This window comes from Epinephelus lanceolatus, chromosome 6, assembly GCF_041903045.1.
Source record: "Epinephelus lanceolatus isolate andai-2023 chromosome 6, ASM4190304v1, whole genome shotgun sequence".
In the NCBI taxonomy this organism is placed as follows: domain Eukaryota; kingdom Metazoa; phylum Chordata; class Actinopteri; order Perciformes; family Serranidae; genus Epinephelus; species Epinephelus lanceolatus.
In genome coordinates, this window is record NC_135739.1 from 7,456,331 (window position 1) to 7,483,383 (window position 27,053).

Here is a 27,053-nt window from a genome sequence, read left to right on the forward strand (position 1 = left end):
TAATTCTGTGTATTGTAAGATATGTTGGCTAGCCTTTGGTGATTCGCATATCTTTTTCCTTTGGAACCAGTGACGTACATGGAAGTGCCAGCACCAAGGGCAACATTCCTCTTCAGGACCAGCACTTAGCCCTGGCCATCCTGCTGGAGCTGGCTGTGCAGAGGGGCACTCTCAGGTAACCAGATACTCTTAATCCCTGCTCATTTGCCTATGCTGATAGACGACTGCAGTTGAAATGCACTGCTGTCTTAATTGCTCACTTTGTCTTTGTGCCATTGTGTCTTTCCAGTCAGCTGCTGTCTGCTGTTCTGCTGCTGCTGCGCCTGTGGGAAAGTGGCACCAGAGAGATGGACAACGAGCGCTCCACCCAGGGAACAAGCGCCCCTCTGCTGCCCCTCCTGCAGCGCTTTCAGAACATACACAGCAGCAAAGAGGAGCCCATTCCTGAAGAGGAAGCTGAGGTGAAAATTTTCTCTCTGGAACTGACATCTGTGCACCTCAGAAGCAGTTAAACACCAAATGATTATGAGAAATGGAACACATTTTCTATTTATATCACCTGAAGACAGGACAATTAGAGAACAAGAAAGCTCTCAAACAGAACGTTATCAACTGAACGTCTGATGACTTGTGTGTTGCTAGGGAACGCCTGATCAGACAGCGTGTTTTAGTGTTGCTGAGCACCCTGGGTTTTTCACCCTATGCACCTCGCAAACTTAAACCCAGAGCAGAAAAAAGCCTGACCTCATTGGCGTTGTAACCATTGTCCAATCAGAATAATTGAGAGGGAGGCCTTCTGTAGTGGTGATGACAAAAGGCAGTAGGGTACATGCTATGTGTGAAGCTAACATTATCTCACTTTCATCGTCACCCTACAAGGCAAGCTGCAGAACATATCTGAACAAATTGTAGACTCAACCTTCTCCTAACATTTTACCAACCATAACCAGGCCTGATGATTTACAGCAGATTGTCAAACTTTCCCCGACTTATCCTAAAATAAGCCTTGAACAGACCATCATCCAGGCAAATTTCCCGGACCAGCTGGTGGTACTCCCCATGATTTCTCCTCTCTATGAGTCTCATGTGCCCACATGGATCTTCATTTCCCTGTGTCCAGTCCCCAGGTGTCCTCTGCATGTCCTTTTTTATGCAGATTTAACGCGCAGATCTGTGAGTTTACTTTACAGCAAAATGGTGGTCAAGATAATGACTACTATGACTACAATCTATAAATGCACTCTGTCTGATCGAGGCAGTCTTCGGTAGACCTCACGTTTTGTAGTCTGTTTCTCTGTCTCTGTCTGTTTGGGCCCTTAACGTACCACTGTTGTCCTGTTCCTTGTTGAGAATCAAGCTAATAAGTACCTTGTGGTGGATTGCTATGGTTTCCAGATCCTCACAGCCCAAATGAGTCCAAATGAGAGCTTCCTGCGCTACCTGACCTTGCCTCAGGATAACGACCTGGCTATTGACCTCCGGCAAACAGCTGTGGTGATCATGGCTCACCTGGACCGCTTGGCTGCTCCCTGCAGCCCTCCACACTGCAACTCCCCCACATCACACAAGGTGGTGACTCTTTCTTTAATCAACTGAATCATTGATTATCTAATTTTGTAGGTCAGTGATGCTACTCCTTCACTCAATTATTGCTTGAGGTGTGTGCCTGTTGTATCATCTTTGTGCTGTTTTTATCTTGTGTGTGCGCACTGAGTCCTGTTTACTGTACTGTATGATATGGTGTGACAACAAAGCATGGATAGATATGGTTATCATCAGACTTTACGCAAGTGCGAGTCCTTAAACGGCAGTTAATCAAAAGTGAAAGGTTGAGATGAATTTTACACACAGTATTTTGTATGGTCATGTGTTTTGCTAAAGGAGAAATGAACTGTGATCATGTGACTGACTTCATTTCTCTCTGTCTCTTTTTGTTAAAGGGAACCTTGCAGGAGGTGATTGCCTGGGGCCTGTTGGGCTGGAAGCGTTATGCCAATGTTAATGGGCCCATTCAGTGCAAAGCCCTATCGAGCCTTGGAGTCTCACAGATTGTCTGCTCAGAAAAGGGCTTCCTCGTTCTGTCCAGCACCGGCGCTGTTTACACCCAAAACTACAAGAGCACAACCCTGGTCAGTTCTGTTGCTCAGCTGGTTTCTGCTCATTAAAGTGTCCTCTCTAATGAACTAGCTTTATTCTGAAAAACCAAAAAGCAAGAAGCTGATGTTTTTTCTCTGCTGCAGATTGAGTCTCTGAATTATTTTGTTGCAGGCTCCGATGCTGATCCATAGTCTGAGCTCCAGAAAGATTGTGAAGCTAGCAGCTCATCCTGATGGGCAGCACTACTTGGCCCTGTCATCCAATGGGGAGGTGTTCTCATGGGGCTGTGGTGATGGAGGCCGCCTTGGACATGGAGACACCACGTAAGCACACAGAGAAATGGTGGCATTCAGACAACATAACACAACATAACTGTAGTTGTAGAATTCAGTAGAAATAAATTATTGATCAAACAGATGCTTGAATAATACATCACATTATATACCGTATCTAGGACAGTGTAGTAATGTTTTACATACACACATCGCTAACATTTCATTAAAAAAAAGCCTGTAGCAATGCAGGAGACATAAATTATTGATTTAACTTCTATTAATACGTTTCCTGAAAAGCGTTTCAATCTGTTACATCTCCATTTTCGCTTTATTTTAGGTATCTAGAAGAGCCTGCGATGATTGCAGCCTTCAATGGGAAACAGGCAGGAAAGCATGTGGTACACGTTGCTTGTGGGAGCACATACAGCGCTGCTATTACTGCTGATGGTGAACTCTATACATGGGGCAGAGGGAACTACGGTCGCTTGGGTCACGGTACGCTCCATCTGCATTGATCTGCTAGACACAGCCTCAGCTTGAATAGCATCTTCGTCTGTTTTTTATCTAAAAGTTGCCTTCTCATTGGGTCTCTAGGCTCCAGTGAAGACCAGACCACACCCATGCTTGTGACAGCACTGAAGGGACTAAAGGTGGTGGATGTGGCATGTGGAAGTGGTGACGCACAAACACTTTCTGTCACAGAGAATGGTAAGAACACAAGTCTTTTTCGCTTGACTTCTGACCATAGAATCTATCAGCATCATCCAAGCATGTGTTGGTGTTATAATTTTACCACCTCTGTGTGTTTCCACAGGTCAGGTGTGGTCCTGGGGGGACGGAGACTATGGCAAGCTGGGCCGAGGCGGCAGTGACGGCTGCAAGACACCCAAACTTGTGGAAAAACTGCAGGACTTGGACATCGTGAAGGTGTGCTGCGGCAGCCAGTTCTCAGTGGCCCTCACCAAAGATGGCCAAGTGTACACCTGGGGAAAGGGAGACAATCAACGTCTTGGTCATGGCACTGATGAGCATGTTCGCTACCCCAAGTTACTCGACAGCCTACAAGGTGAGTTGACTATTATCATTAAAAAAACAACTGAAACTTTTAGAATACAAACCAGGGTTGGGCTGGTGTAAAACATTTCAAACCGGTTTGAGATTAAGCCAATCAATGCACAGAGCAGGTATGGCAGATTTTACCATACAAGTCCGATAGTGCTTTGACACTGTCGGCACAGGCTGCTGATGTAGGGTACTTTTTAATTTGCTGGAATGTGTCATTTTAACAAATGCCGGTTCAGCTGGTTTGCAAAATATCAACACGGTTTAAGCTCATACACTGGCCGGAGCAGCAAAGCCGGAAATCGCCCCAACGCTAACACAAAGATTGTTTTTTCTCTGTTATGTTTGTAAACAGGAAAGAAGGTTGTGGATGTTGCTGTGGGATCCACACACTGCCTGGCCCTCACTGACGATGGAGAGGTGCACAGCTGGGGCAGCAATGATAAGCTACAGCACTTTGATACACTCTTTTCTAACAAGAAGCAGCCTAAGGCACTCCCAGGACTCAACTCCAAACACATAGTGGGAATCTCCTGCGGCCCAGGACAGGTAATCCATAACTGTATTATAATGCTTATAATGCTGCTTATAATGACAGACCCAAAACATTCAACACTTGGCGTTTGTGTGTTGTCAGAGCTTTGCCTGGTCCTCGTGCTCAGAGTGGTCTGTCGGGCAGCGTGTGCCCTTTGTGGTGGACGTTTGCCCTATGACCTTCGAGCAGCTGGACCTGCTCCTGCGACAGGTCAGCGAGGGGATGGATGGCAGCTCCGACTGGCCTCCCCCACAGGAGAAGGAGTGCATGGTGGTCGCCACACTCAACCTGCTCAGGCTCCAGGTAGGTGTTTTTTTATTTGTGCTCATGGCAGGTTTAGATTTGCTTAACAATATGTTTTGGCACCTTCTCTCGTGTCTAGTTTACCACACACAACTGTGCCTTATAATTTCTAGCATTGCAGCATTACACTTAATGGACTGCTGATAGTAATAATCCTGTACATCTCTTAACAATCTCCCTCCTTAGCTCCATGCAGCCATCAGTAACCAGGTGGATCCAGAGGAGCTGGGACTGGGGCTTGGCAGCGTGCTGCTCAATAACCTCAAACAAACAGTGGTAGTACTAGCTAGCAATGCTGGAGTGCTTAATACTGTACAAGCAGCTGCCCAAGCAGTTCTCCAGAGTGGCTGGTCAGTGCTGCTGCCCACTGCTGAGGAAAGGGCGAGGGCATTGTCCTCACTCCTGCCTAATGCTGGTGAGTGCAAATCAGAACATCTGCCAACACTGATTAAACACTTAATGGATACCAAATGTGAAAAATGGTTTGGACTAAGGTTTTAATTATTTTTCTATCCCAGCATCTGGAAATGAGATGAGTGTGAGCCCTGGTCGTCGCTTCATGATCGACCTGTTAGTGAGCAGCTTGATGGCTGATGGAGGGTTGGAATCTGCACTGAATGCAGCCATCACTGCTGAGATACAGGTCAGTGTGTTAATGCATGAGTCATCACCCTCTTTGCTCACATAATGTATTCATGGCAGCAATTCATCTGTTTGTATGACAGGGTTCCTACGCAGGATGGAATTTGATTTTAGTCATTTCCTGGTCTGGATAAATATGGAAAAAAGGAAAGAGAGTATTAACAATGTTTGTGTTTCCAGACAGTTGCCCATATTCGGTTTTTTAAAATATAGAATTTAGAATTTTAAAAAATAAATAGAGTGTTTTTCATGGCGTTTGGAGCCAGCCTAGACAAATGTTTACCACTATGTGAGAGAGTGCGAGCCAGTCAGAGTGAACTTGATGTTATCAAAAGCAATAAGTATGTCTGTGACTGAATGCACACTCCTACGCAGAGTTGCCTCTTCGCTCTGCTCCAAGTGCCTTATAACTGTACCAAGTCTGGACACCCACCACCAAGCTACTTTGAAATATAATCTTTAATTTGCACGTACACTGATGAATTTTTAGACACACTTGCTGTCCTATTGGAGTCCTACAACTGATACAGAATATAAGACATTAATTGTTAAAATCTCCAGCATGCACATCCTTGAACTCCTGAAATAAGCCTCTCAACGGACACAGGAATCACTTTATAACTTTTTTCATGACAGGACATCGAAGCCAAGAAAGAGGCTCAGAAAGAGAAGGAGATTGACGAGCAGGAGGCCAACGCTTCCACTATGCACCGCTGTCGCACCACGCTGGACAAAGACCTCATCAACACGGGCATCTACGAGTCAGCGGGGAAGCAAAGCCTGCCTCTGGTGCAGCTTGTACAGCAGCTGTTGAGGTATCTGCTCGTTGCCTTAACCATGGTGCATCTATATAGATTGACCCCTTGCTGCCTGCTAGCACATTGACACATTTGATCTCTGCAGGAACATCGCCTCCCAGACCATCGCGAGGCTGAAGGATGTTGCTCGGCGCATCTCCAACTATTTAGAGGCAGAGCATGTCAGCAAGGAACGCTCTGCGTCTCTGGACCTGCTGCTGCGCTTCCAGAGGCTGCTAGTTAGCAAACTTTACCTGGGTGTCAATGGCACAGATAATGTCAATGGATACAGTAAGTCAAGTCTTTCAAGCCAAATATTTTTCTCCAGTGATCAAGATAAGAGAAATCTATCGAGTATCAAAATGAGCTCTAGGTGGGGAATATTTGATCTCTCTGTCGTTAATGCAGATCCTGAGCTTCTGGGTGTTGGATCGCTGTTGAAAAAGTACATTGCCCTGCTGTGTACTCACATCGGAGACATCCTCCCAGTTGCAACAAGTATTGCCTCTACTGGTCGCCGCCACTTTGCTGAAGTCTCTCGTGTCATTGAGGGAGATCTAACGGGTAAACCCTCTCTCATAAAGTTTGAGTGTTTATGTGCAGCATCATCTGCATGCACCCCCCTTTTGTAAATGTCTGTTTTGTAGTTTATGTATTTTTGAATTTATTTTATTTTTTAGAATTATTTATTTATATTTTTATTTATCATTATTATTATTGTTATTATTTATTTTAATTTTGTTTTGTGTATTTATATACTCATCTGTTAATTTTTTTCCTGTGTTAGGGAATGTTCTACTCAGACAAAAATGTAAATAAATGAGTAAATAAATAAATGATTAACATAAAGTAGAATAAAATTAATTAAAATTAGATAAAGGACTTTTGAGGAACTTGTGAGAAAGTGATGGACACCTTGCTGTTTCTTCTCTTGATAGGAGTGCTACTGCCTGAGTTGGTGGTGTCCATTGTGCTCCTCCTCACCGATGACGCAGGTGTCATGCAGGAGACTGGCTCAATCCCTCTCCTGGCTGGACTCCTGGAGCACCTTGACCGTTTTAACCACCTGGCTCCAGGACATGAGAGGGATGATAATGAGGATCTGGCTTGGCCAGGCATCATGGGTATGACCTAATTTGTGTCTTACAATGTCTCTGCTGTGAAATTATATGAACCCCTGAATTTGAGGTTAAGACTAGGAGGAGGTTAAGAATGTAACTAGCTTTTTTTCTGCTGTGGCAGGATCCTTCTTCACAGGACAAAGTTCCAAGAACAACGAGGAGGTCTCCCTCATTCGCAAAGCTGACCTGGAGAACCACAACAAAGATGGTGGTTTCTGGACAGTCATAGATGGAAAGGTTTATGACATCAAGGACTTTCAGGCTCAGTCTCAGTCGCTAACAGGAAACAGTATCCTAGGTAAGGTTAGAAAATATTTTTTTGGGGAGATGGGACACAATTAGAATAAATTTTAACTTTTTTTTTTCCTTCAGAAAGATGCAGTTTCATTTTAGTCCTTGTTGTAACCTAATCTCTCCTTTTACAGCCCAGTTTGCAGGAGAGGACCCGGTGGTTGCTTTGGAAGCTGCTCTGCAGTTTGAGGACACCAGAGAGTCAATGCAGGCCTTCTGTGTCGGACAGTATATGGAGGTAAAAATGGTTTCAATACACATTTTTTAAATTTATTCAATTATATTTTATACATATCTCACATTAGGCATAAACTAGTTATTGTATTGTAAGAGTTATGAGGATATTTATTGACTGACCTCTACATAATCAATGAAGGGTTGCCAAGTGTTCGGAAACATATCAATGGAACCTTGTAAAGAGAATCTGAGTTTTCCCAGTTTGAGGTTTTGCGTAACATCTTTGATCAAAAAAGTGTAGTGTTGTCTTTTAAAGTTTTGTGTTTATCATTTACAGCCTAACCAGGAGACAGTCACCACTCCAGACCTCAGCAGTCTCTCCTCCCCGCTCATTGACACAGAGAGGAACCTGGGGCTGCTACTGGGTCTCCACGCCTCCTACCTGGCCAAGAGCACCCCGCTGTCCGCCATGGAGATTGAATGTGCCAGTGGGTTCAATGATTTTTAAGCAGCTTGGTTTGAAAATCAAAATGCGTCTTTCCCAAACTTTTCTTAACAACATTTGTTTTCCTTTCTTTGAACAGAATGGCTCCAGTCCTCCATATTTTCAGGGGGTCTGCAGACCAGTCAGATCCACTATAACTACAATGAAGAGAAGGATGAAGACCACTGCAGCTCCCTGGGTACAACCACTCCAGACAAGGCCAAACTCTACTCCCGAAGAATAACCCTCAGTGACCACGCACAGCCTTTCCTGCAGGCTATTGCTGACAACAACACTCAGGACCACACTGTGAAGGTACAGGCAACAGAGACAGTGACTCAAAACCAAACAGCACAGCTACACAGCATCCATGAAGCTGAATAATGCAGTCATGCTTTCATCTTTTGTTTCTGTTGTTTTATTATAGGACTTCCTATGCCAAATAGAGCGTTGCTGTAAGCAGTACCATCTTATTACACCCATCACCTTCCCCCCGGAACACCCTGTGGAGGAAGTTGGCCGCCTGCTGCTCTGCTGCCTGCTCAAACATCAAGACCTCGGTAACCTAGCAACTGGTCTCAGACAGGCTGTTTGACGAGGAATTAAGAGCTTATTTTGGCTCACGTTGCCATTGATTTTTTTTTTTTAAATTGTTGTTATGAGTAATGCGAAGATGCACTGAAACCTTTCATTTCTGCACTTCCACATTCTCAAACATCAGGGCTATTCTACTGTGCTGTTAAGGGGGCCACATTTTCAGAAAGCTAAGGGCCAGTGTGTCAGACTTGTCCATGAGCAGTTACTCTTATTGTATACGTACACTTCACACAACATATTTTCAAAAGATTTATTTTGCTACATTGCAAACAATTTTATAACCTTTGTTCACAACTTCTCTGTGTGAACAGGCACATGGGAGGAGTTGGCCCAGAGCCTGCAGTTCAGTCACAGTTTGACTGATTTTTTTGTCACACAACTGTTGGTCTCACCTGAGTTATTCATGGCTTCCCAGTTGTGCTAAGGAGTGTAGAATTTAGTGTTTTTATAGATTTTTTTTAGTGCAAATGGTTTATTGTATGGAGAATTTTTTTAAGATATTTTTTAGTGCATTTTTGCCCTTAATTGATAGGACAGTCAAATGTGAAAGGGGGAGAGAGAGAGGGAATGACATGCAGCAAAGGGCCACAGGCTGGTGTCGAACCCGGGCCGCTGCGGCAACAATCTTGTACATGGGGTGCCTGCTCTATCCACTAAGCCCCAGTATGGAGAAATTTTAAAGAAGACATTTAGAATAAAAAGCTGTTTTGATGAATAACACTACTCTATTTAAAGCTTAGCTTTGGGTATGTTTACTGATGGAGGTGTTTGTCACATATGATGCATTCAAAGACTGCCAGAAATGTGAAAATCTGACAATAATTTCTGTTTTTACAGTTTCTGGCTGTGACCAAAGGTGTATTTTTTTTTTTAATTTAAATGAAACATACTGGTGTGTTGTGAGGTGATAAAGCAATTAGGCCAAGTACTGAAGTTGAAACGACCTGCCCAACACTTTGTCTTCTCATGCAAATTTGCACTTGTACAGCAATTTATTGTAAAATGTCTTTCTGTCACAGGTCACATTGCTCTTTCACTTGTCAGTCAATGTGCCTTGGGTGTGGACCAGGGGAAACAGAGGTCCCTCCCTAAATCTGTGATTGACGTGTGCCGCATGGTCTACCAGGCGAAGTGTTCTTTAATCAAGGTATGATTACTGCTTGTAGCTTGTGGACTGTTGTAGGAAGGCATAAAGACAAAACACAAGAGCTTGTATTAATTCCTCGCTGCAGATTATTTGTGACAGTGACTGTTTTGCCTTTTAAATAATTCACAGTGGGCTTGGATTAATGCACTTTATATGGACAAGGCACATGGCACTTTAGTTAACAATATATGCACTTTATTAGCAGGACTTGCACAGAATAATTTGAAGAAATGAAAAAGAATGGGGCTTTTAATGATGTGTTTGCTTTTCCTACTTATTTCAGACCCATCAGGAACAAGGACGCTCTTACAAGGAGGTCTGTGCACCTGTCATCGAGCGTCTGCGCTTCCTGTTTAATGAGCTGCGTCCAGCTGTAAGTAACGACCTGTCTATAGTGTCCAAACTGAAGCTGCTGAGCTCTCAGCCCCGCTGGAGGAGGATCACCCAGAAACTCATCAGGGACCGCAGGAAAAAAAGAGGTGGGATATTCCAAAACCTACGACACAGTAACAGGGTTTTATTTTCTTCACATGCAACCCGTTTCTGAATTTAAATGTGTTTTATATTTCAGTGCCTAAGAAGTCAGAGACTGCTGACATAGAAGAGCCAAAGCTGGAGAATGAAGGGACCAATGAAGAGGAACTTAATGTCCACATCAGCCCCACGCCTGCTGACAGGAAATCACCCACTAGCAAGACAACCAAGGTACTTTAATGAGGCTTAATTATTGGAACATTTACAGCAAGATGGACAAATACCTTAGAGGCTTCTTTAATCATTTTTTGTTTTATGATCTTAAAACTATCTTCCTAATGGTCTGTTGGCCTGTTTTGACAATATAAATATACAACAGGGCCTCATGGGGCTGCAGACTGATATTAAAACTGTCAATGAGAATAACTAATAACCTTGGTGCTTGAGGAATGGTATAACTATTCCTTTTAGGGTGAAGAGGTTAGCCCAAGGTTATATTTTGGTAGGTTATTTTGCAGACAACAAGAATAGCTATGGTCATAGTCTGATATTCCTATGTTGTTTTATTACTTTACAGCAGGACAAGTGGCATCCGCTTCTTAACACTGTGTCTAATGTCCAGAAGTACCGGTGGCTGAAACACAGTGTTCAGGGTGCTTTTTCTCAGTCCAGCCTTATGGCCACCATCGTGGAGTTTGCACTGAAAGAGGAGCCCCTGGATGTAGAGAAGATGAGGAAGTGTCTTCTCAAACAGGTGATTGTAAATGATGTATCATCTCTAACCTCCTAATTAGTCAATGTGGTGAAGAAGAAAACAAATAAAGGGACAGTGAGATGAATATAAGTTACTTTGAATGTGTAAAGAAAGGTGATAAAACTTGACAGATGTTAACTCTGTTTCATTATAGCTGGAGAGGGCCGAGGTGAGACTCGAGGGCATTGACACCATGCTCAAGTTGGCCTCCAAAAGCTTTCTGCTGCCGTCTGTGCAGTATGCAATGCTCTGTGGCTGGCAAAGAGTCATACCAGAAGGGACCGACATTGGGTAAGTGGACAGTTTTGGATCTATGATTTAAAAAGAAAAAGATATGAAGAAATTTATCTCATTCCTTTGATTGAATCGATATCTCAGTTGGTGTATTAAAGCAATACTTTACCCCCTAAATAACCTTTCATATATCACTTACTCACCTTGTGTTACATCCATGTTTAAAAACAGCAAAACTACATCAAGGATTATACTGCAGGAGTTGGAGGAGTTGAGTTTATAAACAGATAAAAGATATGATTGTTCAGTGCAAATTCTGCTATAATTTCATGTCATTTTTTGCGTGTGTGCTAAAGTAAAAACACTATTGATAGCATCTGATATAACCACAGTATTGTGGTCAGGCATTAAGCCGTCTAATGTTTTGACTCTCCTTTTCAGAGAGCCTCTGTCTGACTGCCTGAAGGACGTGGATCTGATCCCTCCCTTCAACCGCATGCTTTTGGAGGTGACCTTCGGCAAGTTGTATTCCTGGGCCATCCAGAATGTTCGCAACATCCTGCTCGAGGCCAGCGCCCGCTTCAAAGAGCTCGGTGTGTGGCATTGTTATATATATGTCTGGTTCATCTCAGAAAACCAAACTGGTGCTTGTGTGATTTATAGAGCTGTTAAACACACACACTAACTTTTTGTCATTTTCTCTTGTCACCAGGTGTGCAACCTGTTCCCTTACAGACCATCACCAATGAGAACCCGGCGGGACCAAGTCTTGGCACCATTCCGCAAGCCCGCTTTCTTCTGGCCATGATACACATGCTGTCCCTGAAACATGGGTCCAACAGCCTCAGTCTCTTACTAAATTCTGGCATATTGGCTCTCACACAGAGTATACTCAGGCTCATAGGTGAGCGCTGTTCAGTCAAATACATACAGGCTGGCTAAACAAAGAACAGATGGGCATCCGTACACATTTGTGGACTGAGGTGTTTGATGTCTCTTTTGTTGTATTTCCAGGGCCCAGCACAGACAGCAGTGAGGAGGACCTGAGTTTATGTGCACACGGAGGCTCAGCCACAGTACTGGAGGAGTCCAGAAAGGAGGCCGCCCCCACCCCCCTCCCTGCCTCAGGCCCTGAGCTGGCTGCCATGATGAAGATAGGCACAAGGGTAATGAGGGGAGTTGACTGGAAATGGGGAGATCAGGTACCAGATTCCATTTTACAGTCACTTTTGCAGTTGATGGACTTTGTATTTACCATCTAAAGCAGTGAAGAGTGGCCTGGTGTTTAGTATTTGACTCTGCCCATGCTCTGTGCAGGACGGCCCAGCTCCAGGTCTCGGTCGGGTCATTGGGGAGCTAGGCGAGGACGGCTGGATCAGAGTCCAGTGGGATACCAGCAGCACCAACTCCTACAGGATGGGCAAAGAGGGCAAATATGACCTTAAGCTGGCAGAACCACCGCCAGCTGCCCAACCCCCGACTGAGGACTCGGACACAGAAGATGACACAGGTGAGCTCACAATACTGCCTCAGTACAAATTACCACACTACAAGCAAGATGTGAGATTCAAATAATGCCATATACAATCGCCTCTCTTCATTACAGAAGGTGAGCTGATGGAGAAGAGCAGCCACCCGACAGCTATGATGCTAACCAGCACCGTCAACCTGCTGAAGACACTGTCTCTAACAGCTGGGATCTATGCAGAGGTGTTGCAAACAGACGCCACACGGACCCTCTGTGGGCTACTGAGGATGCTTGTGGAGAGTGGAGCTAATGACAAGTCAGGTAGCTGAACCGACATGTTTATAAAGAGCGTTTTATCTTTTAACATGACAAGTTATTGGATTGTTCTAAATCGACCTGTGTTTGTTGTCAGGGTGTCATTCCCACAGGCTGGTCTCTCGGGAGCAGCACAGGAGCTGGTCTACACTGGGCTTCATACGCAGCATTGCTCTCATGCCACAGATGTGCAGCACACTCAGCACCTCTGCGTGGATTAGCCTGCTCATCCGAATTGTTGAGGGCCATCAGTCCTTCAATGCCATCACTCTACAGAGACAGGTGGGATATTAGCATGATGTGTCGGATGTGTTCCCCGTGCTGTTAGTAAAGTATGTTATAGGGAAGGACCTCAAAGTGGAATTGTGCACTGTTGTAGGAGGCTAATTATGAAGTTGCATGTTATTTGCCAAACATTTCAGGATGGAAACTTTGTGAAAGTAACACTTTCTGTCTTGTGCATCTTCTTTGTTCTCAGATCCTGGCTCTGCGTCTCCTGCAGGCAGTCTTGCCCTCATGGGACAAGACAGAGCGCTCTCAGGACATGAAGTTTCTGGTGGAGAAGTTGTTCAACTTCTTGGGAAGTCTACTTAGCACCTGCTCCTCAGACCTGCCACTTCTCAGAGGTATGTTTTTGAGTCATACTGGGGCTCTTTTTGAAAATCTGTTGTTTGTTTTGTTTTTTTTTATATGTGTTTTACTTCTTATGCACAGAGGGTTCCCTGCGAAGGAGGAAGTCCCGCCCTCAGGCGTCTCTTACAGCCACTCACAGCAGCACACTGGCTGAGGAGATCGTTTCTGTCCTGCGCACTCTGCACTCTCTCGGCCAGTGGAACAGCATGATAAATGACTACATCAACACTCAGCTGAGCTCTATTGGTGATGTCATGGCAGGCTGCCAGTCTGAAGCAGTAAGAATTGTTTTAATATTATGGATTCAGTTATTTATGTGTTAAAAACTCACACTTTCATTCTGGCTTCTCTTATAAAATTAGTTTTACCAAAGTGGTGATTGGAAATGTTTGCTCTCTATATATCAGTGTTTCCTGGAGGAGTACTTTCCTGATTCTGATGGTCCCAGAGTTGGCAGTCTGATGGCAGTGATGGCAGTCATTGGAGGGATTGATGGGCGCCTCAGGCTCGGAGGTCAAGTAATTCATGAGGAATATGGAGAGGGAACAGTTACTCGCATCACCCCAAAAGGACGCATCACTGTCCAATTTCATGAGATGAGGACCTGTCGGGTTTGCCTGCTCAGTCATCTCAAACCGGTATGGAAGGGTTTTGATGCCTGTGTGTGAACATACAGCCAAGACATTATCTTTACTTATGCTTTAAGTTAATCAGACAATAAAATACTGTTGTCTTTTTTGTCATTTTCCTCAGATGCCTGCGGTAGCCTTCAGTGTGCAGAACCTGCCTTTCACTGAGCCCATGCTTGCAGTTTGGGCTCAGCTGGTCAGCCTGGCTGGAAGCAAACTGGAAAAACAACGCATGAAGAAGTCCCTGAGTCGAGGGCTGACAGGTACAGACACTGCTTAGAGATGCAACACAAATGTTGTAGACTTTGTTTCCTCCTATGACTCCTAAACATTTTGTTAGTAAAATAATCATTGACTGTAGTCAGACCAAGGGCTGTCAAAAAAAAATTATGGGACATGATGTCACCCATTGGTTTTTGGGCTCCCATTTTAAGCCCTCAAGTTCGGCAGTTTGGCCGTAGTTTTCTGAAGCCGGAAGTAATGAGAGGGTTGAACTGTGGAGGAGCGAGAGGTGGATTTGACTCATAGACTGAGGTGACACCTCACAGATAGCCTGTCACTCAAAGTGACCAAGCCACACCCTTAATGATGCCTAAATTTAACCCTTAATAAAAAGCAAACTGGTGAGTTATATAAAGATTCACCCCCCGTACATTTGTCATGAATGTGAAAATTAGCTAAAGAGACCAAAACTGTTTTTAGTACCAGGCTGTAAACATGTTTATTCCTGCTATAAAGTTAAGCATTTTAACATGTGGGTCTGTGGGGATTGACTCGTTTTTGGAGCCAGCCTAAAGTGACCATTTGAGGAAATGTAGTTTTTAGCACTACCGTGTTGGCTTCATTATTCAGCTCAGGAGGTTGCCGCTTAATTCAGATTAATGTCTGGTAAAATGCCCTTGCCATATGCGTGGCTTTGTTCTTTGATAAATGAAACCTTGTCTCATTTTGCCTTTACAAGTAATGACCACGACAAAAGCTGTGGAGGATGCTTTGATTTAGTGTTCAGAGCCTCAGGTCTAGTTCAGCAGATTTAATCAGACCTATTGTGTTTCCAGCTGACCAGGTGGACATCCATTTGCTGCGGTGCCAGCAGCTGAGGCTGTATATCTTAAAGGCAGGACGGGCTCTGCTCTCTCATCAAGACAAACTCAGGCAGATCCTCTCCCAGGCGGCAGTTGTGGACATAGGACCCAACCCCAGTGGTAAGAACTCACCCAGAGAAGGGCTGCGTTTGAGTCTGGAAACTTTCTATGGAAAACTATTTCCCTTTACTCCAATTAGTGCTGTAGCTTCAATTCAAAATGCTATTTATGTGGAGGCCAAAGGTTGAACTACACCTTCAGTTGTATTTAACCGTATTTTATTGCCATTGCAAAGAAAAAGTGTTTCAGTAAATGGGAAATTAGTCAGAACATTGCGTGTCAGAGCACGACTGTTAAGGCATTTCTGCTTTATTGTGGTAGCTGTAGAGTGAGGCAGGAAAGGCATAGGACAGAGAGGGGATTGCATGCAGCAAAGGGTCCAGGCCGAACTCCAACCCAGGCTGCAGTAATCAGATCAAATTAAGTTTATTGTCATTTTACCATACATCTCTGTGCAAGGTCAAATTAGATGGCATTTCTTTGGGATCAAGTTGCAACAGAGATAACGCTATATACAAGAGCACAAACACAACCCTAATGAAGTGCAATGACCCTCTGAACTTTCTGCTGCTTTGGGGCACCATCATGGCTCCCAGTGGGTGGACTGGCTGGGCATTTGGTCAGAGTGAGCCGTTTTTGCACAATTAGTACAGTCTGTTTTGATACAGCACAGCAGCTACTGTGTGGGAGGACAAACTCAACTCACACACTTTGGAGGTTACCCTGAGGTTGTACGTGGGTGGATGTAAAGTGCGTCGCTGATCAGAGTTTAGACAGACATTCTTTTATGAGCAGAACTTTGAAGCACTGTTTTGCTGGTATCTGTCTGTTTCATAACAGCTCTGCTTCTTTTTCTTTGTTTGTAGAGGACCCAGTGGTGTCATCTCCTGATGTTGGAGACTTGTCCCCTGAGGGTCCCCTGCCTCCGCTGATCCTCTTGCAGCAGCTGCTATCCGCCGCCACTCAGCCGTCCCCGATCAAAGCCATTTTTGACAGGCAAGAGATGGAGGTGAGTCGACAGGCCTCTGAGACTGTGTCCACATGAGAGTTTTAGCACCGTCTCAGAAATGATCTTTGTCCATACTATCAGGCCTGAAAATGCACATCACATGACCATTCACGTACACTGGGCATGTACAGCAGATTGTCTGTGGTTGGGTGCTTAGTTACAGATAATGCTATGGAGAAAGAACTAAAACATATTCGTGTGGATGTAGCCTCTGTGTCAGCGTTATAATATTGCATGCATTCGAGCTGGTGTATTCAGTTTGACCTCAGCCTTCTCTCTGTATCGCTGTGTATGTAGGCTGCAGCTCTGGCAGTGTGTCAGTACCTGGCTGTGGAATCAGCCCACCCGTCCTCCCCTCTGTTTGAGGAGAGCAGCTCCAGTGAGGCCACCACGCCTGTTACCATACAACATGTCCGACCTCCCAAACAGAAGAAGCAGAAGACCTCCCCTGTCCCTCCCTTACCCATAGTCCTCCAGCTCATGGAGATGGGCTTCCCACGCAAGAACATCGAGTTTGCCTTGAAGTCGCTGTCAGGAACTACAGGCAGCGCCTCTGGTGTCCCAGGTATAATTCTAATACTTGTTTGTGAGACTTTCATCCTCTGTCGCTGTTACTCTAACTAAAACTCTGTAGCTGTCACTGTATCTGCTATATTTGTGTCATTATATGATAAAATATTCTGCTTTTGGAGAGTAATTGGGTATTCATACATCAGGTGTTGAGGCTTTGGTGGGCTGGCTGCTGGACCATCCAGACATTCACGTCACTGAGCTGTCAGATGCCGACACTGTGTCAGATGAATACTCCGATGAAGAGGTGCTGGAGGAGCTGGAGGAGGCCGAGCCGACATTCCCTGTGGTACATTACTTTCTCTTTTATTTCTGCTATTATGGACTGAGTCACTTGTCACGCAGCCTGTCGAATTCACCTCATGACATGATTAATAATAGCTTTACCTGTGATATTGCCTGTGTGTAACATTAGCCTCCAGGTGCAGTGGTGACTGAAAGCCAGACCTTTAAGAAGAGATCAGATTTCCAGAGCAACGACGATTATGCTGTGTATGTTAGAGAGAACATTCAGGTGAGAGCAGCGGCCTTCTAAAGATTTTCTAAACTGCCTTAATGAAATGTGACACGGGTCTGACAGATCACTGACGTCTCTGCAGGTGGGGATGATGGTGAAGTGCTGCAGAACGTACGAGGAAGTGTTTGATGGAGATGTCGGGAAAGTGATCAAGTTGGACAGAGATGGACTTCATGACTTAAATGTGCAGTGTGACTGGCAGCAGAAAGGAGGAACGTACTGGGTCCGCTACATCCACATCGAGCTAATTGGTAAGCTCGCGTGATTTTGATGCTCTTGATGCGACAAAAGGTTAATAGTTCTGAACCATGTTTTCTCTTCGCCCTTTTACATGCTTTGTGTCATTATTTGCTTTTTCCAGGATTCCCACCACAGAGTTCTCCCTCTCACATAAAGATTGGTGATAAAGTGAGGGTGAAGCCCACAGTCACCACACCAAAGTACAAATGGGGCTCCGTCACACACAGGAGTGTTGGGGTTGTGAAAGGTGAGCTGTTCTCTGAAGCTTTTGCTATTTCTAGTCTGAACAAACACCTCTTTTAAAGATCCTGTTAGCTGAATCCACTATTTCTGTACTGATGAGTTTAAATGGTTTGTTTTAGCTTTCAGTGCCAATGGAAAGGATGTGATCGTAGACTTCCCACAGCAGTCCCACTGGACCGGCCTGCTGTCTGAAATGGAACTGGTGCCCAGTGTTCACCCTGGAGTGAGGTATGGATGTATATTAAAGGCAAAATGTGCCACCTTTCATGTGGATGTCCAAGCAGTGTTGATGATAAAAGTAGTCACAATGAATTCCTCACTGGTGCTATACTGAGCATGGGTATATAAAGTGAACCAGATACAACGTTGGAGACGGAGCCCCATTCAGTTCTATGAAAGTTGCTTAGAGGCCTATAAAGCCAAAAAAGTTTGACAATCCTAGTATAAAGTTACCCAGATCTTTCGCATCATTGGTCCCATAGAGGACATGCACCACAGACCTTTGTGAGCAGTGTGGCAAATTTCTGGTTTAGCCCTTGGTTAACTTGTATGAGAATAAAATAATGTAACCTTGCAGCTCTTCTAGACTTTATAAGTGTTATCGGACTGAATGGATCAAATCCCAATAGTAAAATCTATGTAAGTCTATGTGGAAAAAGTCTTTTTGGGCCCAGTGGCATCATGTGATGCACCTGGAAGTTGTAATTCCACTGTGTGGCCACTATGAAAATTGCCTCCAAAGCCCAGCGAACACTATTTTTAGAATCCTGGTACATGTAGGCTCTGCTGGCACGGCTCTGCCAGCAGGACAACACAGCTTCCTCAGTCAGTATAGCACACACAGAGGAATGTATTGCTTCAGTGAACTGCATTTAACATCAACACTGATTGGGCATCCACATAAAAGGTGGCGAAGTTTCCCTTTGAGGTTTCTGTCTGCCCAGTTAGCTATGTATCTTAATATGATGTTCAAATGCAACGTGTCGTCTGCAGGTGTGATGGCTGTCAAATGTTCCCCATAAATGGCCCCAGATTCAAATGCAGGAACTGCGACGACTTCGACTTCTGTGAAAACTGCTTCAAGACCCGCAAACACAACACCAGACATTCCTTTGGCAGAATCAACGAGCCTGGTTCGTCACACATTAACCAATATAGTATCTGTGATGCTCTGACATGTGTTTGTAAACCTGTGCCATTCATCTTCTCCACAATTAGGCCAGTCTCCAGCATTCTGTGGCCGCTCAGGAAAACAGCTCAAGAAGCATCACAGCAGCCAGCGTGGGATGCTGATTGACGATTGGTCCCGCGCTGTCAAGAGCATCAATGTCTCATCCTCAGTAAACCAGGCCTCACGCCTCCTTGACGGCAGTGATCAGTGTTGGCAGTCCTCCGGCTCGCAGGGAAAGGTAGGATATTGAATTGCACACCCTAATAAGCCAGATGACAGCCTATTTAGTTTAGCTTTATTAAAGCGTAATGCAGCACCTGACAGGATTTGTCATTCTTTCCTCTACAGCACTGGATTCGTCTCGAGCTCTTCCCAGACGTTCTTGTGCACAGGCTGAAGATGATTGTGGATCCAGCAGATAGCAGCTACATGCCCTCACTGGTGGTGGTGTCGGGTGAGTACATTTGATGTTCTTCTTCTTTTTAAAAATGTACCAGCATGAGTAATAATAGTTCCTCTTGTATAAAAATATGGTGTTTTTGACATTTTACGTTGTTATCTTCTAAATGTACAGGTGGAAGCTCTTTGAACAATTTAATTGAGCTGAAGACAATTAACATCAATCCCACGGACACCACTGTCCTTCTCCTTAGCGACTGTACTGAGGTTGGTTGGCTAAGACCTAATGATAATAATTGAAGTCAGCTTCTAATCGTTGTTTATTGCCTTAAAATTGTAATAACTTGAATGATGTCTCTCCCTCAGTATCACAGATACATTGAGATTGCCATCAAGCAGTGCCGCAGCTCCGGTATCGACTGCAAGATTCACGGGCTTGGCATCGTTGGACGTATCAGAGCAGAGGATGAAGACCTGGCCACAGTGCCCTTCCTGGCATCTGACAATGAAGAAGAGGATGATGACAAAACTGCCACTGGGAGGTATGACGGGCCAAGGAATATATGTTTCAGTGCTGGATTGTCATGCTGGCAGGTTGTAAATGCTTACAAGAGGATAAAGTGGCGTTGTGTCAGTATGCCGGGTGCCGTAATCCTTGAGTGCCCTTACTCAAATGAATGATTCATAATTAGTATATCATCTGAAGCCTAATTTTTAAACATGTAATATCTGTACTGGTTTAAATAAACACTTTGATTGGATTTCCCGATCATTGCTCAGCAACAGTTTTGTGTGAAAGGAGTTAACGGTCTGTCCCTTATATAGACCTGTTGATTTCAGTGATTTAAGCAAATAATAGCCTGGGCTATTAATTCAAGGTTCTCACTGTATGTCTTTTCTTGTCCTTCAGTCTTGCGCGGAAGAAGTCATCTGGACTGGAGTCTGCAGCCACCATCAGGACCAAAGTGTTTGTCTGGGGGCTGAATGACAAGGACCAGCTGGGAGGACTCAAGGGCTCTAAGGTGCAGCTTGTGTATATATGTGACACCAAATTAGCCAGTGGCTGAACTAACCTATGGTTTACATGCCTCAAATCCTCTCCATGATGGGGTAACAAAGGCAGTTTGAGCTTTACATATGAATTAAAATGTGTTTTTCAAGGTAGATGCTAGTAATTAAATCTGCTATGACCCTTAAACAGTGATGGAAGAAGTATTCAGATCCTATTCTTCAGTAAAATTAGGAGTATTTTATGTTACAGCTGTTAAGATGGAGGTCATTTTAACTATGTAACCTGCTGTTCAGGAGTTTAATCTATTGCCATGTCATCTAAGCTGACTATAACATTTTTTGAATGTAAAATTTTCACCTGCGAAGTAACTACAGCTGTTAATGAAGTGGAGTAAAATGTACAGTAATTACTTACTAATACTAATACTTGAGTAAAAAACAGTAGTAGTACAGTAACATACTATATTTTGGTACTTTACAGTGTATCAAATCTGAAACATAGGCCAATGCTCTGTCTTGTGATTATGTAAAAATCTGTGCTTCCTGTTTGATAAGCACATTTGAGGATGTGTCAAACATGTGTGTGACCATCAGTGTCGACAATGTATAGCAGAGCGGAGCCGACGCGTCCTTGAAGTTGAGCCTGTGGGAGAAGCTCAGAAGCTGCTGCATCTCTAATCAGTTTTGTTTGTGTCCTTCACAGATCAAGGTGCCCTCCTTCTCTGAAACTCTCTCCGCACTCAACGTGGTACAAGTGGCCGGTGGTTCCAAAAGCCTCTTTGCAGGTGGGTGATGAAATGTTACTGGAGTTTATGTCCTTATATAACATGCACATATGGTGTATCTAATCACTGTGTCGCTGTTGCAGTGACGGTCGAGGGGAAAATTTACGCATGTGGAGAGGCCACCAACGGCAGGTTAGGCCTGGGTCTGTCCAGTGGGACCATCCCAATCCCCCGTCAGATCACCGCACTCAGTAACTACGTGGTGAAGAAGGTCGCTGTGCATTCTGGGGGGCGCCATGCTATGGCCCTGACTGTGGATGGGAAAGTCTTCTCCTGGGGAGAGGGAGACGATGGCAAACTGGGACACTTCAGCAGAATGTATGTTATCTTGTTAACAGATACTGCTCATACCTCATAGTAGATAATTTGTGTTATCGTGTGACTTTAGGGTCCAAACTAATGTGGTGTCTGCAGCGGTACATTGCTTAGTTTCTGTGCTGGTTAGTGGGTTAAAAGAATGAGGCTAATTTGGAAAATTGATAACACACAATTCCCAAAGAAGCTCAGTCACAAAGAGTTGCATTAGGCAGGCTAGAGGATTTATATGTAGCGTGTAGCGATAGCATTTCAACGGTGAAACAAACATACATCAAACTAAATGTGTATGTTCGAATTTGAATACATAAAGAACACTTCTGGGAAGCTACAGAATGATATAAAAACCTGAAAAAAAAGAATGGACCCACCCTTTAAGACCTCCATGATGCAGTGTTATGTACAACTTTCTTAATTAAAGAAAAGTATATTTCCCCATCTTAGGAACTGTGACAAGCCTCGGTTGATTGAGGCACTCAAGACCAAGCGCATCCGCGACATCGCCTGTGGCAGCTCTCACAGTGCGGCAATCACCTCCAGTGGGGAGCTGTACAGCTGGGGTTTGGGTGAATATGGCCGCCTTGGACATGGGGACAACACGACTCAGCTGAGGCCTAAACTGGTATGTCTGTATCTCCTACCTCACCCACAAAACTAACCTACAGTGTACTCAGGCAGTCACAGATAGTCAGTGTATTCATGCAGTTGCCCAACTCTAGAATCCATGCTCACCATGAAATGTGTAAACTGACCATACACTCCTTCTTGCTGTGACTTTCTTATCCAGGTAAAAGTGCTTCTGGGTCACCGGGTTATCCAGGTGGCTTGTGGGAGCAGGGATGCTCAAACTCTAGCTCTCACAGATGAAGGTATTTCTGTTAATCTAAAATATCTCCTTAAGTTTTTTCTTTTAGCTCAGATACATGTGTTTGGCTATCGAGTTGGTAATGTATTTTTTTTTTGTCAGGATTGGTGTTCTCCTGGGGTGATGGGGATTTTGGGAAGCTGGGTCGTGGAGGCAGTGAAGGCTGCAACATCCCCCAGAACATCGAGAGGCTCAACGGGCAGGGCGTGTGTCAAATTGAATGTGGAGCACAGTTCTCCTTGGCGCTCACTAAATCTGGAGTTGTGTGGACCTGGTAAGATGGATGAATGATGTAGTGACTATATATTATCATTTCTCATTTGTCCTTTTGTTTTCCAAATGAAGGAGCACTATTTTTGTTTCCAAACAGGGGCAAAGGCGACTATTTCCGACTTGGCCATGGCACTGATGTCCATGTGCGGAAGCCTCAGATGGTGGAGGGACTGAGGGGCAAAAAGATTGTCCATGTTGCTGTTGGAGCTCTGCACTGTTTGGCTGTTACAGAAACAGGACAGGTTTGTACTGCCCTCCGCCATCACCGTATTATAAACCAGAGCACATAGTTCAAGTACTCCGCTCGCTCATTTGCTGCCGTGGCGCTGTTCCAGATGTGTGGATTTCTCCTCCTGTTGTGGGACTTTATGTATTGACTCTCACTCTGCTTTTCCAAGCACCTCTAACCTTTCCTGTTACACAGCCAATTTCACCTTATATAATACCTTCCCTCAGAACAAATTTAATAATGTCAGTACATCACTTCTTATAATGAGAGGCAGCAACTCAATATTTGGCCACTTTAAGAGGTTGTTATGATTGAGTGCTTTAAGCGATGCTTGTACTTTTTCTTGTGTGCCTTTTTTCACATTTCAACAGTGGTTCTAAAAGTGTTAAAGGGATGGTTCGGATTTTTTGAAGTGAGGCACGTGGACACAAGCCTTTTATTTAACATTTAACTTCCTTCCTTCTGTAAGGTGTATGCGTGGGGTGACAATGATCACGGGCAGCAGGGGAACGGCACCACCACGGTCAACAGGAAGCCCACCCTGGTGCAGGGTCTGGAGGGACAGAAGATCACTCGAGTGGCCTGTGGCTCTTCCCACAGCGTTGCCTGGACCACTGTGGATGTGACCACACCGTCGGTTCACGAGCCAGTACTTTTCCAGACAGCCAGAGACTCCCTTGGAGCGTCCTATTTAGGTAATCCTCCTTACCTTGCAGCCTATGAACTCAGCTAAGCAAGCCAATCTTTCCTGATTGTTGGGATTGTAATGGTAGATTTTAAATGCCACTGCTTATTAAATTTCTCACAAACTCACAGATGTATGTTTAGCAGACTGCAGATATTCCACAAGGAGGAGCTGTTCTGTCATTGTCAGACCAGGGCCTGTATTTATCAACAAACACACACCCTCTCCTTATTTCTTTTTGCTTCCATCTCAGCCAATTTGTTACGATGTTACCCTGATACTAATATATTTTGATTTTAGATTGATATTACCACTGGAGATATGAAGGATTTCATACAAATAAAATGAACTTTTAGAAAATTAAAGTAAGGATCTAAAAAAAGACCTGTGGGCAGACTATGGGTAAATCCATGTCTTGTTTGACTGTCTGAGCATACATGTGATTAATAATGTGATCACTTTAGAGCTGCTTTTAAAAGTTACTCCCACACTTTCAGGGTTTTCCCTGGGTTTTTTCGAGACCAAGGTGGCAAAGGCCTGTGGCGGGGGGCATCTCGACAGCTCTACTTTTAGATACGGTCCCCCCCTCTATTAAATATGAAAGGAGGCCCCCACATGCTTGAGCTTTACACTGCTGACTTGTATAATCAGAACAGACATGTCCTGTGATTTTCAGCCTTCTATGATTATATTTACAGCAGGCACATCCTGACAGCTGAGAATATTACTGTCAGGTATTGTCCCCCCTCTATTAAATATGAAAGGAGGCTGAAAATCACAGGACATGTCTGTTCTGATGATACAAGTCAGCGGTCCTTAAATGTGTCTTTCTCTTCTATAATACACATTCTACATCTCGGAGGCGACGTCTTTCCACATACGGGCTTCCTTCGCCTTTCAAACTTGGGTGTAATTCTTAGAAGTTTGGTAAATGTGGGTGCAGATTTACACAGGCCAACCTGTGCCGTTTAAAGGACAGCAGAGACATTTTCACACCGTTACATTAAGTCAGCTATATAAAAGAAAAACCTGCAGTTGTAATACTCGTTTCCTGCACGGTTTCAGAGGCTGTTGCTTTCTTTGCCTGTAGATGGATACATTCAACATTTGCCTGTCTAGAAAGCTGTTGCAGTTTCTTTACTTATCCAGAGGTGGCACAGGTTGGCCTGGAGCTACAGCATAGGGTTCAATCTGCTGGCCTTGCAGGTCTGCTACTGGCTGATGATGGCTAGAGCTGGGTTTGGGTGCTTAACATCAATAACTGTGTGTGCATCATTGTTTTGGTGTTGTACACTGCAGGTGTCCAGTCAGACAGTGACTCGTCAGCGGTGAACAACAAGATGAGCGGGCAGAGCAACGTGAAGCCTAATCGACCCTCGCTGGCCAAGATTCTGCTCAGTCTGGACGGCAACTTAGCCAAACAGCAGGCTCTGTCTCATGTTCTGTCAGCCCTCCAAATCATGTATGCAAGGTATGTTTGTCTGCAGGGTTTGGAAGATCCTCTCCTGCACGAGACTGCGACTCAGCAAGTTCAAGTCCGAGTAATGACCTTTGTCCCAAGTCACCCCCCTCTCTTGTTTTTAATATTTCTTGATGCACTAAACTCCCAACCCTCAAATAAAAGCAAAAATCACACAGAGTTCTGTGCACACAAAGATATCTGACAACACAAAGTATGGGTAAAGGCATCAAGGCATGAATTCTGAACAGGAAGAGATAGAAGTGTTTATGACCTCTAGATAATTTAATCAGCTGACTGGCACCAGTAATTGTCATTAGTCGTTATCACTGTTGACAGGACGCGTTGTGTGTTTCCCCAGGGATGCAGTGGTCGGTGCTCTGATGCCAGCCAGCATGATTTTGCCAGCAGAGTGTCCTTCCAGCTCACCTGTTCCCCCATCAGACTCCTCTTCCTCATCCAGCGTGAGTGATGAAGAAGGTCCTCCTGTCCTGCCTGAAACCGAGGAGCGAGTCAGCCCTAATCCCTGGCAAGACAAGAAGGGAGAGGTCAGGATGAAAATATATTTTGTATGACTATAATTTACAAACCCTGTCTCTGAAAACTTAAAGATTTAATAAAAGTCAGTGAGGATGCTCCCATTTGGCTTTTTTTGTCCTAAAAGCGCTGCCTCAACTGCATTTTGTGCTGATTTACTGTGAAACAGTAACCATGCAAGGTGCATTTCCTTCCATAAAAACCAGGTGTGCAGATGCAACCGTCAGCAAATTATATTTGGGTCCAACATGGAAACACCACAAACTCTCACAGGGCTTTGATCATAATTGCAACTTTAAGTTTTCTGCCACAACTTTCTTTATTTTCATTCTGGGTCTTAAACTTTTAATCCTTAAAGGGATAGTTTGAATTTTTTCAAGTGGGTAGCCAGTGTGTTACCTACAATAGATCGGGGTCAGCAAGTGCCACAGTTTGGAGAAGCAGACAGGAGTATCACAACAGAGGCTAAGCAATGTACTGCTGTGGACAAGGGCAGCAGCAAAACAGAATTTAGACACCTAAAAAAATCAATATTAGTTTAAGTGTATGATATATTTAGAGTATTTTCACCACTTAACCTCACTGTCAGACAAACCTTTCCGACGGAGAACTGAGGCCATTATCTATGCTCTCTTCAAAGCCATCAGACTCCTTTGCCAAAAAAAAAGCAATTTTACCTCGCAGAACACGGGAGCTGTCTATCCACCACTGCCAGTTAGTTTGTGGTATGTGTCACTTTGGTGAATCTGAACAAATGTTTTAAAACCACCAAAGTCACACAATAGCAAACTAACCAGCTGAGACAGCATTAGACAAGAAACGCCGGTGTTCTGTGAGATAAAATCATGTTTCTGTAAAAGAAGTCTGGTTGCTTTAAAGAGAGCAATAAAATGGCTTCAGGTCCCAGTCTAAAAGGGCTCTCTGACGGCAAAGTTAATAGGTGAAAAATATCCTAAATATAGCATACACTTCAACTGGTATTGATTTTTTAGGTGGTTAAAATTGATTTAACTGCCTCCCTTGTCCACAACACTACATTACTTGGTTCAAAACTTCACTTCAAAAGATCTGAACTGTCCCTTTAAGATTTCTGTCCTGATCTTGAGAATGAATACAGGCAATAGTACATTAACTATAGCACAGACTATTCAAATGATGTCATGGTTTAAATAAAACTTAAAACTTACAGTTGATGCTATCATACACTCTAAGTTTTTAATGTAGTGTATTTAAGAAAAGAATTGATTTGTGTGAACATGGCCCTGCCGTGTGTGTTTGTGTGTGAGTAGGCTCCCTCATCAGAAGATGCCGTCACCCCATCATCAGCTATGACTCCCTCTGCCCCTGGTGCCTCCTCACGTCCTTTCATCCCCGTCACTGACGACCCCGGAGCAGCCAGCATCATAGCTGAAACCATGACCAAGACAAAAGAGGTCAGTCTGTTTAACTTGTAGGTTTGGGTAACAAACACTTTTAACTATCAAGTACGTTTAACTTCCAATTCATAGGTACCTGAGAAAGTATCTGGGTGAGAACGCCGGGTTTAGACAATTTGTGGAAGTGCT

The 27,053-nt window shown here is 44.2% G+C and overlaps 1 protein-coding gene across 3 annotated transcripts in view; it reads left to right on the forward strand.

The window, feature by feature from the left end:
• Window positions 1-27,053, forward strand: part of herc2 (HECT and RLD domain containing E3 ubiquitin protein ligase 2) — a 59,263-nt gene that overhangs the window by 13,379 nt on the left and 18,831 nt on the right. For 2 of the 3 annotated variants that reach the window (XM_033622567.2, XM_033622569.2), the window contains exons 8-67: window positions 71-175; window positions 290-461; window positions 1,396-1,569; window positions 1,941-2,129; window positions 2,269-2,420; window positions 2,710-2,867; window positions 2,967-3,080; window positions 3,187-3,438; window positions 3,790-3,983; window positions 4,072-4,272; window positions 4,459-4,687; window positions 4,791-4,915; window positions 5,551-5,729; window positions 5,818-6,002; window positions 6,120-6,275; window positions 6,650-6,835; window positions 6,954-7,130; window positions 7,258-7,361; window positions 7,638-7,788; window positions 7,885-8,099; window positions 8,212-8,344; window positions 9,401-9,528; window positions 9,812-10,007; window positions 10,100-10,233; window positions 10,580-10,756; window positions 10,911-11,047; window positions 11,432-11,583; window positions 11,703-11,894; window positions 12,005-12,192; window positions 12,308-12,500; window positions 12,597-12,779; window positions 12,871-13,055; window positions 13,252-13,399; window positions 13,488-13,684; window positions 13,814-14,044; window positions 14,160-14,298; window positions 15,094-15,240; window positions 16,047-16,189; window positions 16,487-16,754; window positions 16,906-17,048; window positions 17,175-17,273; window positions 17,359-17,527; window positions 17,638-17,763; window positions 17,879-17,987; window positions 18,753-18,892; window positions 18,978-19,168; window positions 19,279-19,384; window positions 19,505-19,596; window positions 19,696-19,871; window positions 20,240-20,351; window positions 21,044-21,125; window positions 21,209-21,443; window positions 21,885-22,062; window positions 22,228-22,309; window positions 22,408-22,579; window positions 22,676-22,820; window positions 23,277-23,502; window positions 24,792-24,963; window positions 25,313-25,499; window positions 26,778-26,921. In XM_033622567.2, the coding sequence (XP_033478458.2) occupies window positions 71-175; window positions 290-461; window positions 1,396-1,569; window positions 1,941-2,129; window positions 2,269-2,420; window positions 2,710-2,867; window positions 2,967-3,080; window positions 3,187-3,438; window positions 3,790-3,983; window positions 4,072-4,272; window positions 4,459-4,687; window positions 4,791-4,915; window positions 5,551-5,729; window positions 5,818-6,002; window positions 6,120-6,275; window positions 6,650-6,835; window positions 6,954-7,130; window positions 7,258-7,361; window positions 7,638-7,788; window positions 7,885-8,099; window positions 8,212-8,344; window positions 9,401-9,528; window positions 9,812-10,007; window positions 10,100-10,233; window positions 10,580-10,756; window positions 10,911-11,047; window positions 11,432-11,583; window positions 11,703-11,894; window positions 12,005-12,192; window positions 12,308-12,500; window positions 12,597-12,779; window positions 12,871-13,055; window positions 13,252-13,399; window positions 13,488-13,684; window positions 13,814-14,044; window positions 14,160-14,298; window positions 15,094-15,240; window positions 16,047-16,189; window positions 16,487-16,754; window positions 16,906-17,048; window positions 17,175-17,273; window positions 17,359-17,527; window positions 17,638-17,763; window positions 17,879-17,987; window positions 18,753-18,892; window positions 18,978-19,168; window positions 19,279-19,384; window positions 19,505-19,596; window positions 19,696-19,871; window positions 20,240-20,351; window positions 21,044-21,125; window positions 21,209-21,443; window positions 21,885-22,062; window positions 22,228-22,309; window positions 22,408-22,579; window positions 22,676-22,820; window positions 23,277-23,502; window positions 24,792-24,963; window positions 25,313-25,499; window positions 26,778-26,921 (9,775 nt within the window). The remainder of the gene's footprint in view (window positions 1-70; window positions 176-289; window positions 462-1,395; window positions 1,570-1,940; window positions 2,130-2,268; window positions 2,421-2,709; window positions 2,868-2,966; window positions 3,081-3,186; window positions 3,439-3,789; window positions 3,984-4,071; window positions 4,273-4,458; window positions 4,688-4,790; window positions 4,916-5,550; window positions 5,730-5,817; window positions 6,003-6,119; window positions 6,276-6,649; window positions 6,836-6,953; window positions 7,131-7,257; window positions 7,362-7,637; window positions 7,789-7,884; window positions 8,100-8,211; window positions 8,345-9,400; window positions 9,529-9,811; window positions 10,008-10,099; window positions 10,234-10,579; window positions 10,757-10,910; window positions 11,048-11,431; window positions 11,584-11,702; window positions 11,895-12,004; window positions 12,193-12,307; window positions 12,501-12,596; window positions 12,780-12,870; window positions 13,056-13,251; window positions 13,400-13,487; window positions 13,685-13,813; window positions 14,045-14,159; window positions 14,299-15,093; window positions 15,241-16,046; window positions 16,190-16,486; window positions 16,755-16,905; window positions 17,049-17,174; window positions 17,274-17,358; window positions 17,528-17,637; window positions 17,764-17,878; window positions 17,988-18,752; window positions 18,893-18,977; window positions 19,169-19,278; window positions 19,385-19,504; window positions 19,597-19,695; window positions 19,872-20,239; window positions 20,352-21,043; window positions 21,126-21,208; window positions 21,444-21,884; window positions 22,063-22,227; window positions 22,310-22,407; window positions 22,580-22,675; window positions 22,821-23,276; window positions 23,503-24,791; window positions 24,964-25,312; window positions 25,500-26,777; window positions 26,922-27,053) is intronic. The other variant, XM_033622570.2, reaches the window with a different exon arrangement.